At 38.3% G+C, this 14,636-nt stretch overlaps 1 protein-coding gene across 35 annotated transcripts in view; it reads right to left on the bottom strand.

The window, feature by feature from the left end:
- The window catches only part of PBRM1 (polybromo 1), a 122,539-nt gene that overhangs the window by 89,331 nt on the left and 18,572 nt on the right, over window positions 1-14,636 (bottom strand). For all 35 annotated transcript variants that reach the window (XM_008513119.2, XM_070575030.1, XM_070575021.1 and 32 more), the window contains 3 exons: window positions 11,086-11,233; window positions 6,509-6,652; window positions 3,606-3,722 (listed from right to left, as the gene is read on the bottom strand). In XM_008513119.2, the coding sequence (XP_008511341.1) occupies window positions 3,606-3,722; window positions 6,509-6,652; window positions 11,086-11,233 (409 nt within the window). The remainder of the gene's footprint in view (window positions 1-3,605; window positions 3,723-6,508; window positions 6,653-11,085; window positions 11,234-14,636) is intronic.

The following is a 14,636-nucleotide window of genomic DNA, read 5'->3' as shown; positions in this document are numbered from 1 at the left end:
ATTCTAAATTTACAGAATCACACGATTTTAATTTAAATTCCCAAGATACCTATGTCTGAAAATGGAGCAACATTTCTGAAGGGCTTGTTACAAGCTCTTTTCATTTTGCAATCTAAATAACACAATTATAACCTATTTCACATAAAATTCTTAAGGATCTATAAGACGTCAGTTTGTAAAATTTGTTAGCTTCATGTTTAACTTGATGCTTCTATCATTTCAGTCAAATTTCTTTTCAAAATAAAATACATTTTAAATGAAACTATGTTAAAGAAATAAAGCAAAATTATAAGCAATTTCTGATTTCTTATCAAATATTAGCTCCTCATAAGAAAAGAAGTCAAACACGTTAGAGGAATGTCCTTGAAGGGTTTCACAAAGCCTAGAAGGCATTCACTGCCCTGAGCCTTTCCTACAAGTTTTGTTCCTTGGAAGAAATAACTGAAGTCAAGCAAAAATTAAAAGTTGGTCTCCTCAAGTAGGAGAGGCATCAGGGGAACTCGGACTGTGCTCTCCAGGCTCTTCTTACCTGTTCAAATCCTTGGAGCCCAAACAACAACAAAAAGGAGGAGGCCACGGCCTTTACTCAATTACTGAGCTGAAGGGACGAACTCAGTGATGCTGCATTCCATCTGATCTCTCAGCTCACTCCTCTCTCTTTTCTTTTTTTTTTTTTTAAAGACTGGCACCTGAGCTAACAACTGCTGCCAATCTTTTTTTTCCTTTTTTCCATCTCCCCAAGGCCTCCCAGTACATAGTTGTATATTCTGGTTGTGCCACGTGGGACGCTGCCTCAGCATGGCCTGATGAGCAGTGCCATGTCTGCGCCCAGAATCCGAACCGGCGAAACCCCGGGCCACCGAAGCGGAGTGCACGAACTTAACCACTCGGCCACAGGGCCAGCCCCACTCCTCTATTTTCTTACCCTGCTCCTTCATTTGCTTGGATCAAACCCCTTTCCTGCCCCCTTTTTTCACCAACTCTACTTCTGAGAAACAGTTCAAAAGACAAATTAAGGCGAGGCCACCCAGGCTGGGGTACACTGTGATCCAAGCTGCTGGCCATGTGTTCCCACTCCATCTCTCCCACTTAGCCAGACCCACTTGGGAAGGATCTGTAAAGGAAAAGTAAAAACTGCCCTCCTCTCCAGGTCTCAGTCCTTATTGTCTCAAAGTATGACACCCTGAGAGACCAATGGAAACCTGCTTTTGCCAACTAACATCTGCTGCATGGTGTCTCCCAAATCCCTCCCAGAATAGGGGAACTAGATATTAATGTTTCATTGTTCCAATCACCCTTGGTGGCTTGACCACTACTGATTCTCTCCTGCAGAGTAAGAAGAGATCTTGAGAAAAAGACTGTACTCTTCTTACTGTGCCATCATCACCACCATCCATCTCCACAACTTTTTCATCTTTCCAAACTGAAACCCCACACCTATTAAACAGTAACTCTCCACTTTCCCCTCCTGCCAGCCCTGGAAGCCACAATTCTATTCTTTCTCTCTTTGAATTTGACTACTCTAAGTACCTCATATAAGAAGAACCACACAGTATTTATCCTTTTGTGTCTGGCTTATTTCACTTACCATAATGTGTTCAGGATTCATTCTAATTGTAGCATGTGTCAGAATTTCACTCTTTTTAAAGGCTGAATAATACTCCACTATATGCATATACCACGTTTTATTTATCCATTCATCTGTTGGGGGACACTGGGTTGCTTCCACATTTTAGCTATTGTGAATACTGCTATGAACATGAGTGTACAAATATCTCCTTGAGACTGTGCTTTCACTTCTTTTGGGTATACCCAAAGTGGAATTGCTGGATCATATGGTAACTCTACATTTAACTTTTTTAAGGAATCATCTGCTTTCCCCTTTGCTTAAAATTTAAAAATATGACTAATGTAATCATTAGATACTTTTAATCAGATCTACACTTAGGACAGCAATAGGCATATATGCTTTATTTCTAATGTCATAACTGTCCTACAACTACTCAAGACACACCTTTAAATAACTAGTCTTATCACTGACTGATGGGGAAAGCTGCATGCCACTATCAGTGAGTAAGCACCTCTTACACACCCATGACATGCTGGGTTGCAACTACATGACAGGGACACAAAAGAAAATATGGCATTGTCCTTGTCCTTAAGAAATTCAGGGACTAGGGAAGGAGGCAGACACAAAAGTAAATGATCACAATGGAGTTAAGTGCTATAGTGGAGTACTTCTGAAAGTATATCCTTGTCTAGAAATATAAGAATGCTGAGGTCATAGACATTTTTGTAGTTCCAATGGCTAAAGTTAAACTTTAGCTATGATAATTGACCCTTGGATGTGAAGTCATAAGGGGCCCTGATACTGTCAAAGGGTCTCACTTGTCTAGAAAACTTCCTCCTCTTCGGAGTAGAACAGGACCTATTAGGTCTTGCTCTCTTCTCCATCACACCAGGAGATCAAGCAGAACTAAGAGAGGAAGTACTCATCTATCTTCCTCTCACTATGTCTTCTGGGCAAAGAGAAAGTTTTTTCTCTTTTATAAACAAAAGGTTTAGTTTAGGTGCTTATTTTATCATTTAAGAATTACTAATCTTGGAAACCCAAATGTCCATCAACAAATGAATGGATAAACCAAATATGGTATAAACCAAATGTGGTATATACATACAATAGAATAGTCTTGTGGTATATATAGTACATACAATGGAGTATTAGTAGTAGTATAAAAAGGAAGGACATTCTAACATACGCTACAACATAGATGAACCCTGAATACATTATGCTAAGTGAAATAAGCCATACACAAAAAGATAAATACTCTATGATTTCTTTTATATGAGGTACTTAAAGAAATCAAATTCATGGAAAGAGAATTTAGAATGGTGGTTGCCAGTGGCTGGGAGAGGTGGAGGAAGTAGTTTGCTTAATGGGTGTGTAGTTTCAGTTTGGGAAGATGAAAAAGTTCTGCAGATGGATGGTGGTGACGGCTGTACAATAATGTGAATGTACTTAATGCCATTGAACCGTACACTTAAAATGGTTAAGTGGTAAATTTCACGTTATGTATACTTTACGACAATAAAAAAACAAAATCAAACAAAAAGAACTACTAATCAAAACAACAAAAACATAGTTTTTAAAAAAATCCACCATCTTCTGGCCAAGTAAAATGATAGAACATATCCTACATGCTTGCTGTGGAGAAGGATCTCTTGGCAGCCTCCAGTGCCTTCCATTAACCTTACTTTATTTACTAAGAACTAATAAAATCTTTGAAGTACTTAAAAAGAACCCCAAACACTTTAACTCACTTGTCTCTATTTATTTAATTTTTGTTGAGGAAGATTCACCTTGAGCCAACATCTGTTGCCAATCTTCCTCTTTTTTTTTTGGCTTGAGGAAGATTCGCCTTGAGCTAACATCTGTGCCATCTTCCTCTATTTTGTATATGAGTCACCACCACAGCATGGCTGCCAACGAATGGTGTAGGTCCGTGCCTGGGAACCGAACCTGGGCCACTGAAGCAGAGCAAACTGAACTTAACTACTAGACCACCAGGCTGGCCCCTTCACCTGTCTTAAATTGTATCACTTACCACTTTAGAAGGCAGTTTCTGAAAAAGCTCGCTAATGAGATGTCCTGATGGATTTGTGGCTACAACTATGGCTTCAAGAAGCTGCTCCAGGATCTCCTTCAAGTAACCTGGAGAAGACTGGGAGGAGGGGTTTGGGAGGTAGGAGAGAGGGGAGAAAGAAGTACTTTGTGAGAGAAATTCAAAAATAAATGCTGATATTAAATTGCTTCTAAAACTGTAAAGCTAATGCAAAAGAGCAACTTCTAAACAGTACTTCTTTCAAGTACAAGTTCCAAGAACACCACAGAAATGCTCTAATGCTGGACCTGTGGGTTGTACTCCCAGAATGCCGTATGTGAAACTGAGGATCCTTATATTATTCAGTAACTAAATCTCTTGGATCAGGTCTTCTTACTGAACTCTATTCCACAGTCAACACTGTAGCAGTGAAGTTCAAGTGCCATATGTGTGAAATGATGGAAATGCACACCTTTTTAGGGTCTGAGCAACCGAGACAGAAAAATATGTCCCATGACACCTGGCCACTTCTATATCTGCTGTTCATATCTACTAAAGTCTTGGTATTCTGGTAAAACAACTACATATGTGAAGTTGGAACTATATACTTCTAAGCACGGGGTGCTCTGCCAGATCTAACAAGAGAATTAAGTTATATCAAAACTGAATGGAGATGAAGTCAATTGATGCACATCATTTCTGCTCTCTAGATTGGCTGGCTTACCCCTACCTGAGTCACTGTTTTAACATGGGAAAGCACATGCCCCAAAGAGTACTTGGCCAGGGAGTGTGTGAGTCTGAAGCTAGTTTCTACAGTGAGCAATAGGATATCTCAGTCAAAGTTTATATTAAATGGTACTTCAAGTCTAAACCATGTTTTGTGAATATAAAACAAAGATTAATGGTTATGTCTGGTTTAAATAATAAAAATACTAGTATTTTTGTCCTACTCCAAAAGAAGGTCTTTTTATTTAGCATAGTCTCAATTTTTTTTTTCACTGAGGAAGATTCACCCTGAGCTACATCTGTGCCAGTCTTCCTCTATTTTGTGTGGGGGTCACTGCCACAGCATGGCTGCTGACAAGTCGTGTAGGTCTGTGCCCGGGAACTGAATCTGGGCCACTGAAGCAGAGCACACTGAATTTAACCACTGGGCCATGGGGCCAGCCTCAGCACAGCCTCAATTTTAAGGTCCAACATTAACTCTACAGAGAGGGCACTAACATCTCTTGGGTCTAGCACACTGCCTGGCAATAATAGACACGCAGTAAATATTTAACATATAAGACGATTAGCTGAGGATTCCCAACCATATAAGCTTAGAGAACCAACATAATGATGAAAACAGACTAAAATGCCCATATTTAAGTCATTTACTTCCTGGCTAAAACATGGTACCAAAGAGTTAGCTTCAAAAAGAGGAGAGTTATGTTCTGCAGCCAAGATTCCTCTCCTTCCAACCCAACCAGCTACTTTGGAAACATGAGTTACAGGTGACAAAGGGAGCAGGGTGAGTGTATGCATCCATACGACCTTTTCCCACAATTGGGAAAACTCCAAGGAACTTCTCCTTAATTTAAAAATGAGAAGCTGGAAACTTCCCACTCCCTTCATGAGAACCTCAGGACTAGAGAGCTTGGGAGGTATAAATATGAATGTGCAAGATTCTCCTAATTTCTTACCAAAAGAAACACTGACAAATCCCAAACGTAGGCATTTCATTTTTTGACTAGAACCCTGGAGGCCTATAATAAGGCTGAGCCCTCTACAGGTAATGTTCTGCCCAAGAAAGACTGGATTAAGTTGCTGCTTCTATATTAATATCAGAGAGTAAAATTCCAGGCAATCCCAAGTTAATTGCCTTCTACCTAATTTCAATCAATTAATTTCTAGAAAGAAATTGACAAAGTGCGTAGGAACTAGATTTTGAAACTCTAAGAAGTTATCTTTTTGAGAAATTCACCCACCACTGCATCTTTCCATGCCAGAGTTTCAGCAAAAGGTCTACCTAGGTAACTAAAAGAAGAAAAGGGAATGTTCTGCTTCGGGTGTCTTACTATTTAGTGGCAGAAAAGACGTGATTCCTTTTACTATTATTTTTCCTCTTTTTAAACGTGTGTTCATTTAGCAAGTATTTATCAGTACCTATATGTCAGGCACAGTGTAGACATCAGGAACAGAGGAACAAGGTGATATCTTTTGTGGAGCTTTCTACTTGGGGGAAGACAGAAAGAAAACACATAAACTAACAAGTTATTTCACACATAGTGAAAAAAAACAAAGACCACAGAACAGAGTGATGGGATGATGGGAAAGAAGGAGTATGGAGCAAAGAATTTAGATAGGGTGATAAGGAAAGTCCTCTCCCAGGTGACATTTTAAGTGATGTTAGAATAATGAAAAAGAGCTAGTCACAGAAGAGTCAAAGGAGGCACGTTCTAAGCAGAAGTAAGAGCAACTGCAAAATTCCAGATGTAGGAACACATCTGGCATGCTCTAGGAACAGTAACCTGTCTAACCTACAAAAATATTCCTAACTAAAATGATTCCATTGACCATCCAACTTTAAATCACAACACTGTCTGCCCTTACACAATATTTCAACCTAACAATATTGGATGAGGCATTAATAATATGAAGATTCTCTTTAAAACTGAGCAGGAAATATGCATTAATATAAGAGCAATTCATGAAAACAACCACATATGGTACACATTGTACAGGATGTGCTAGGATCCCTTGTAATTAGAGTGGGATTCTCTTGGTACATGCCCCTTTACCCTTCCAGTTACCAACACAACTGAATAGGAAGGCCAGCTGTCCACAACAACCCAGAGGAAAACACAGGTAGGGCCTTGACCACGTCCCAGTAGACTGTCTATCACCTGTTCCAGCTGCACACTTACTCCTTCGGTCACTGTGCCTTGATTGTCTTGCCCATCCTCATCATCATCTTCATCATCTGCTTCTCCTTTCTGAACAAACTCATTTCTTGTTCGAAGGTACAAATCCCAGAGTTTACAAGCAGCTTTATATTCAGGAGAATCTGGCTGTACATTAGCAAACAGAGGAGAAAAAAAGTCACTTTAGTATTTTATTGTAAATCAATTACTACTTTTAAAGCATCTTGTTCCAGCAGAGACTGGTATTGTAAGACATAACTTTGAAACTGTATTATAAATTTTAAAATCTTTATGATTAAAGGATTCATGGGTTTCCATTCCTCTTCTGAAGAACTAAATGAATGTTTTAAAGGCATTCTGAAAAAATTATTTTATTTATGCCCTATCTCATCACAGAAAAGCCTGAGGCAGAAGATAAATGATTTGCTAAATTAAGACTAGTTATTACCAATACACTAAGAAAGATAATTTGAAGGATAAGACTCAATTTAAGTGACAGAAGTCTGAAGGATAGAAGCTAACAATTGTTCCAATATAACTTCTATTTTTAAACTATTTAACACCTTACTTGAAGATTTCTTTTCCTGAGGTATAGTAGGAATGAACTCTAACTGAAACTTTCCAGAAAAAACAATGCTGGATGTAATGTTAAAAAACAAGCAAGAAAGCAAACAAACAAACCAATAAAACTTTTTAAAATGTGCCCATGTGCTACCAATAAGGAGTAAACAACGTTCACAAAAGCTAGAACAGAGTAACACTGGGACCCAGATGAACAAGCAGAACACTGAAGCCAATGTTCACCTTTGGGGCATTTGTAAGACAAGAAAAATCTAAGCTTTAGTTTTCAAGGCTCCTCATAGGAGATAAAGGCCAGGGTCCACCAGAAGCTGGAACTCCAAAGGCCATGGCTGCAGTGTAAGTGTAATTCAAAACAATTCCCTTTCTCCACTGCCAGAGAACAAAGAGGATGACCCACCTCAAGCTCCACCCAGCTCAGCCCATGTCTATTCTCAAACCATGGCAATGCAGGCAACCAACAGGCATGAGATGAATCTCCTCTGAGAACTCTTCATCGTAAACTATCCCTAACAATGACAGGCCAGGTGCCTCATATAAACAAGTCTTCTCTGGATGAACCCAACTTCAATCTAAGCCTCAAAGAATCTATCTAGAGATAGAGTTCCAAGAAATATGAACTCCTCCTCAAAATTTAAGAAATACATAGAATGAAAGAATCACAATAGAAAGTTGGCAGAAACGACTGCAAAAATCATACATGCAAATTACTTCAGATACTGAAATTATCTGCCATAGGAAAAAAAACCCAAGTATGTTGAATATGTTTAAAGAAACAATGGAATTGAAGATATAAGCAAAGCGTAGGAGAACCTAAATAAGAAACTACTTCCAAAATATGAAAAATATAAATAGCAAAATGTAGAAACTCAACAAATAGGTTTAAGAGCAGATTTCAAAGAAAATTGGAAGAACTAAAGAAATTATCTAAAAAGCAAAACAGATACAAAAAAGGGGGCTATGAAAGGTTAAGAGAAATGGAGACCTAAAGAGGGTTCTAATACAACATCCAATCTGAGCTCTACAAAGAGAAGAAAGAGAGAAAGGGGCAAAGGCAATACGCAAACACATACTGGCTAAAAACTTCCCAAAGTTGATGAAAAACACCAATCCAGAGATTTAGGAAGCCCTACAACTCCCAAATTATATAAATAAAAAGATATGCGTACCTAGACTTATCACAATGAAACTGTAGAACACAAAAGACAAAAACAAGATCCTAAAGCTAACCAGAAAGAAAAGACAGATAACCTTTAAAGGAACTACAATTATACCGACAGATGACTTCTCAATAGCAATAAGAGAATGAACAATAAAGAAAGTAGCACATATGTTTATGAGTAAAAATACTGACTAATAAATTACATTATTTAATGGGATTAAAAATTTGCCACAATAAAACTAAAACACAAAACATCAGTAGCATAAATAAATAGAGCAGAGTTGAATTCTTCTAAGGTGTTTGCTTTGTTTAGAAGGAGGTTTAAGATGTTGATTAACTTTCTAGTTTGATAAGTTAATTATGCATATTAAAACTTCTTGGATAAGAACTAAGAGATTATCAATAGATCTTACAACTTCCAAATTGTGGAGGAAATAAGAGAGAATAAATTAAAAACAAAATGAAACCAAAAGAAGTCAGAGGGAAAAACAAAGTAAGAAAAACCTTAGAAAAATGAGATAAATAGAAAATAGACACTTAGATAATAGGAATACATCCAATCATATGATAATTACTAAAACTGTACAGAGATGAAATGCTCCAGTTTAAAGATTATCAACTGGATTAATAGAAATTCATGTTTACGCTGTTTACAAGAGATACATCAGTATTACCAGGATATTTTTCATATCTTTTCGTTGGAAAAAAACTAGGTAAACAAAAATAAAGCTGATATAATTATATTAATATCAAATAAAACAAGCTTCAAACAACAGACATTACTAGCGATAAAGAGGGCTACTGCATAATGCAAAAAAATTCAATTTACTAGGACAATATAACCATTTAGACTAGTATGCTCCTAGTTGCAGAGTTTCAAAGTATATAAAGAACAAAAAATCAACAGAGTTATGAGGAGAAATAGACAAATCCATCACCAGAGTGAGAGATTTTAAAACATCTTATTTGGTAAGTAGATAGTTCGTGTAGGTAAATCACTAGGGATATAAAAGATTTTAGCAACATAATTAAAAAGCTGGGACTAATGGACACATGCAGAGTACTGTAAGCAATGAATAGCACTCTTGTCATATCCACTAAATTTATAGCAGCATTATTCATGATAGCTAAAAGTAGAAACAACTCAAATATCCATCAACTTGGAAACAGATACACAAAATGTGGCATATCCATTATAAGGAAATATTATACAGTCATAAAAAGGAATGAAGTATGAATGTATGTTACAACATGGATGAACCTTGAAGACATTATGCTCAGTGAAAGAAGCTAGTCACCAAAGGCCAGATAGTGTATAATTTCATTTATATGTAATGTCCTGAACAGGCAAATCCACACAGAAAGAAGGTAGATTAGTGGTTGGGAGGCTGGGAGGAGGAGAAATGGAGAGTGGCTGTTATGGGTATGTTTTTTTTAGGGGGCGATGTTGCACAACTTTGTGAATATACTAAAAACTTCTGGATTCCACACTTTAAAAGATTGTGAGAATTATACCTCAATTAAAGAAAAAATATATATACCTACAGTTTTAAGAACAAATCTAACAACATTTTTGCAAAATTTTTATGAAGAAACATTTAAAAGTTTGCTAAAATACATTAAAGAAGAATAAATCAAGACATACCAAATTCATAGACTGGAATAATCAATGTCACAATTACATTAATTCTCCAAAATATGATATAAAGAGTCAATGCAAATTCAATCACAATTCCAACAAAATTTTTTTTGTGCCTGTTGACCTAACACACTAACATTAAAATGTATAAAGAAAGGGCGAAAAATAATCAAGACACTTTCCTTACCAGATAAAGAATTACAAAGCTATAGAAATTAAGACAGGAATAGTATAGCCCAGTAATAGATAAACTGGCCAGAACAAAAGACCAGGAATGGACCCATGAGTACATGGAAACAACGACAGCACTGACGCTGCAGACAAATGTGGAGAGGATGGCCATTTCAAGGTACTGCTTATACCTATAGTAAAAAAATAGATCCCTACCTCATTGAAGACACAAAAATCAATCCCAGCTGCATTAAAGGCTTATATGTGAAAGACAAAACTATTAAATTTTTAGAAGAAAATATAAGAGAATAATATTTTCATAATCTTTTGGCAAGAGGGATTTCTGAAACAAGACACAAGGAAGGATACATCATAAAGTTAAAGACTTATAAATCTAATTATGTTAAAATAAGAAACTTCTTTTCATCAAAATACCCACAGAAACCAGCCCGGTGGCACAGTAGTTAAGTTTGCGTGCTCCACTTCAGTGTCCCAGGATTTGCAGGCCTGAATCCCAGGTGTGGACCTACACACCACTCATCAAGTCAAGCTGTGGTGGCATTCCACATGCAGAACAGAGGAAGACTGGCAAAGATGTTAGCTCAGCGACAGTCTTCCTCAAGCAAAAAGGGGAGGGCTGGCAGTAGATGCTACCTCAGGTAGACTCATCCTCACCAAAAAAAAAAAAAAAGAGACTCATAAAAAGAGTGAAAAGACAGCCACACAGTGGGAGAAGATACTTGCAACACATATAACCAAAAAAGTATCAGTATCCAGAATATATCAAAAATTTCTAGAAATAAATATGAAAATGACAAACAACCCAAGAGAGAAATGGGCAAAAGATTTGAGCAGATACAGAAGAAACAAGAATGGTTCATAATCATAAGAATGTTCAGTCTCTTCACTAATAAGAGGAATGCAAACTAAAACCACTAAATGAGAAACTACTCACCTACCAGATTGATAAACATTAAAAAGCCAGACAATAATCAAATTGGATACCTTTCGAATTTGATGCTTTCTTACCTTATAATAGGCCTTTGCATTGTTAAAAAGCAGCTGGAAGTCAGCAGTCAGCAGGTTAACATCATCATACTCTTCCATTTTTAGTTTCTGTTGGATTTTCATCAAGTCAATGGGCTGAGAAACCACTTCATAATAGTCTGGTTGATTTCTGTTATAATTTAATTTTTTAAAAGATATTAATCCAAAGCTTATCAAAAGTTATATTTCAAAAGCACCTGTGGCAATGTCCAACATTTGAAGTGACAGAATATAGTAGACTTACTCCCATTACTTGAACTAAGAGAGAATGATAAAAGCAGATGCATATGCATCCCCTTTACAAAATATATATTAGTGATATAAAACCTAAATTAACATCTGTGATGCTCTTTTATATGTTAAATATCTAAGATTTAGAGTACCAGCACTAAAACTACGTCAATGGTATCTTCTGCAAATGAAAATGACTTACCTTTCAAGCATTCAATACTGGCTGAAAACAGATCAATGTTTCACAGCTCTTTATAAACTTACAAGATGGATCATCTTTCTTCATCTAGCAACCACAGAATTTTTCTGCTAAGTACTATCAAGTATCTATTATACATACTGTTCTAATATCAATTACTAAAGCTACAAAGGAGAAAGATGAGGCCCTTGGCAGAAGGAGCCTACCAAAGATAAGAGGACATAAGACATATTCAAACATGACAAAACTATTTTTAAAAAAAGGTGAAAAAATGTTCTAGGTGACGTGAGCAACATGGCGGAGTGAGCTGTTCCCTTTCTCTCTCCCACTTCGAACTACAACTAAATGGACATTCACTGATCAGTGGAGAATACCCACATAGCACATCAGGATGCCTGAGAGGCCTGCACTGCTATATATCTGAAGGTAGACGGACTACCCCTGTGGAGGTGGTGGAGACAGGCGAGCACTCTCTGGCCCCCAGGTAGCCCAGAACACACGTGTGATTGCTTTCCTGGCTGAAGCACTCATAGCATCACTGCAGCCCTGAGGGTGGGCATGCACTTCAGTGTGACTGTGCAAACAGGTGACAGTAGCCCTGAGGCCCACATGATCACTTCCTCATCCAGTGGGAGAGTCCACAGAGCTTCATGGTCCAGAAGGAGCAGCTCAGGCTCCAACCAGTGGGGAGTCCCCATCCACCAAGCACAGGGGCTCATGCAACCTGGGAGTGGACAGTGGCAGAGCTCTGAGCCTGAGTGAACTAGGCCCCAGCTGCCTCGAACGCCCATCGCACTGCTGTGGTCCCAAAAGTGGGAATGTAACTCGGTGGGACTGTGGCAGCAGGCAGCAGCAACCCTGAGCCCCGGTGTGATTGCCCTCTGATCCAGTGGGAAAGCCCATAGTCCCACAGCAGTCCTAGGGAGTGGCTCTGGTTTGGACCCAGTGGGGAGGCGCCATCCAGGAAGCACAACAGCTGGTGTGACCTAGGAGCAGATGATGGCATATCTGCGGCCTGGGCAAATGAGTTCCTGGCTGTCTCAAGCACCCACAGTACCACTGCAGCACCAAAGAGGGGAGCGCAACTTGGCAGGACTGTGGAAGCAGGTAGCAGCAGCCCTGAGCCCCTGTGTGATCACTCTCTTGACTGGTGGGAGAGTCCACAGTCACACCACAGTCCCAAGAAGCAGCTCTGCCTCAGACCCAGTGGGGAGGCTCTGCCCACCAAGCACAACAACTGGTAGAACCTAGAACAAGATGGTGGCAGGGCTGTGAGTCTGGACAAACAACCTACCAGCTGCCGCGAGCACCCGTAGTACTGCTGGGGTCCCAAAGTGGAGAGCATGGCTCGGTGGGAATGTGGGAGCAGGCAGCAGCAGCCTGGAGCCCCCACGTTATTGCTTTCCCAGTTGGTAGGAGACCCCAGAGGGTCGCTGCAATCCCAACGAGTGGCCAAGGCTTGGAAACAGACAGTTCACAGGGATCCTGGTGGGCTAAGATTACACACCTCTTCCCCCTTCTGCCAATGGTGGCAGATGGAAGCTGTGACCAAATACTATCTCTATGTGGAGGCACAAATCCACGCCGTGAAGCAGTATGAAAAAATATATTAAATCTCCAGACCAGAAGGAAAATGACAAGCACCCAGAAATCAATCCTGAAGGCACAGAAGTTAATAATCTAAATGACAGAGAATTCAAAATAGCTATCATAAAAACTCAATGGGTTTAAAAAAAAATAGTTCAATGAAATCAGGAACAAGTTTGATAAACAGAGAACAGAGGGAATTCTTCACAAAAGAGATTAAAATGATAAAGCAGAACCAATCAGAAATACAGGAGATGAAAAACACAATGGATGAGATAAAGAAAAATCTAGACTTAATGAAAAATAGAGCTGATATTATGGAGGAACAAATCAGCAGTCTTGAGGACAGAAATATAGAAATCCTTCAGATGGAAGAGGAGAGAGAACTATGACTAAAAAGAAATGAAGAAATCCTCCGCAAAATAACTGACTCAATTAGGAAATGCGACATAAAGATTATAGCTATTCCAGAGGGAGAAGAGAGGGAAAACGGAGCTAAAAACTTGTTCAAAGAAATAACAGCTGGGAACTTCCCAAACCTGGGGAAGAAGCTGGAATTACAAGTAAAAGAAGTCAACATATCTCCTAACTATACCAATGTAAAAAGACCTTCTGCAAGGCATATAGTAGTAAAGCTGGCAAAAGTCAATGACAAAGAAAAAATATTAATGGTCACAAGGTGGAAGAAAATAACCTATAAGGAACTTCTATCAGGCTTTCAGCGGATTTGTCAGCAGAAACCTTACAGACTAGGAAAGAGTAGAATGATGTATTAAAAATTCTGAAAGACAAAACCTTTCAGCCAAGAATATTCCATCCAGTGAAAGTATCCTTCAAATATGATGGAGAAATAAACTTTCCCAGATAAACAAAAGCTAAGGGAGTTCATCACCACAAGATGTCCCCTACAAGAAATCCTCAAGAAGGCCCTCATACCTGAAAGAAAAAAAAAAGAAAAAGGGGTTATAAAACCCTGAACAAGAGATAAGTAGATAGACAAAATCAGAAAATTGCAGTTCTCTAGCAGAAGAGGTTAGCAAACAATTATAACATTAATGAGAAAGGGAAGGAAAACACCAAAAATAAATATAATCTTGTTATTTTAACCAAAAACTCACAATGCAAGATGGAAGATGGAATAAGATGTGACAATAATAACTTAGAAGGAAAGAGGAAAGGGATGGAATCAGTTTAGTCTAAGGAAATAAGAGACTTTCAAAAAATGGACTATCTCATCTCCGAGGTTTTTTAATACAAACCTCATGGTAACCACTAAACAAATAATTAGAACAGAGACACAAATTAAAAATAAGGAGAAAACTAGGAACACAAGCACAGAAAACTACCTAATTGAATTGGTAGTCTAAAATACACAGGACGAGAAACAAAGGAAATGCAGAAGAACTGTAAAACGAGTGATAAAATGGCAGCATTAAGCCCTCATATATCAGTAATCACTCTATATGTAAATAGACTGAATTCTCCAATCAAAACACACAGAGTGGTGGGATGGATT

This window comes from Equus przewalskii, chromosome 15 (assembly GCF_037783145.1).
Source record: "Equus przewalskii isolate Varuska chromosome 15, EquPr2, whole genome shotgun sequence".
In the NCBI taxonomy this organism is placed as follows: domain Eukaryota; kingdom Metazoa; phylum Chordata; class Mammalia; order Perissodactyla; family Equidae; genus Equus; species Equus przewalskii.
The sequence above is the reverse complement of the archived record's forward strand: the minus strand, read 5'-3'. Positions and strand labels throughout refer to the sequence as shown.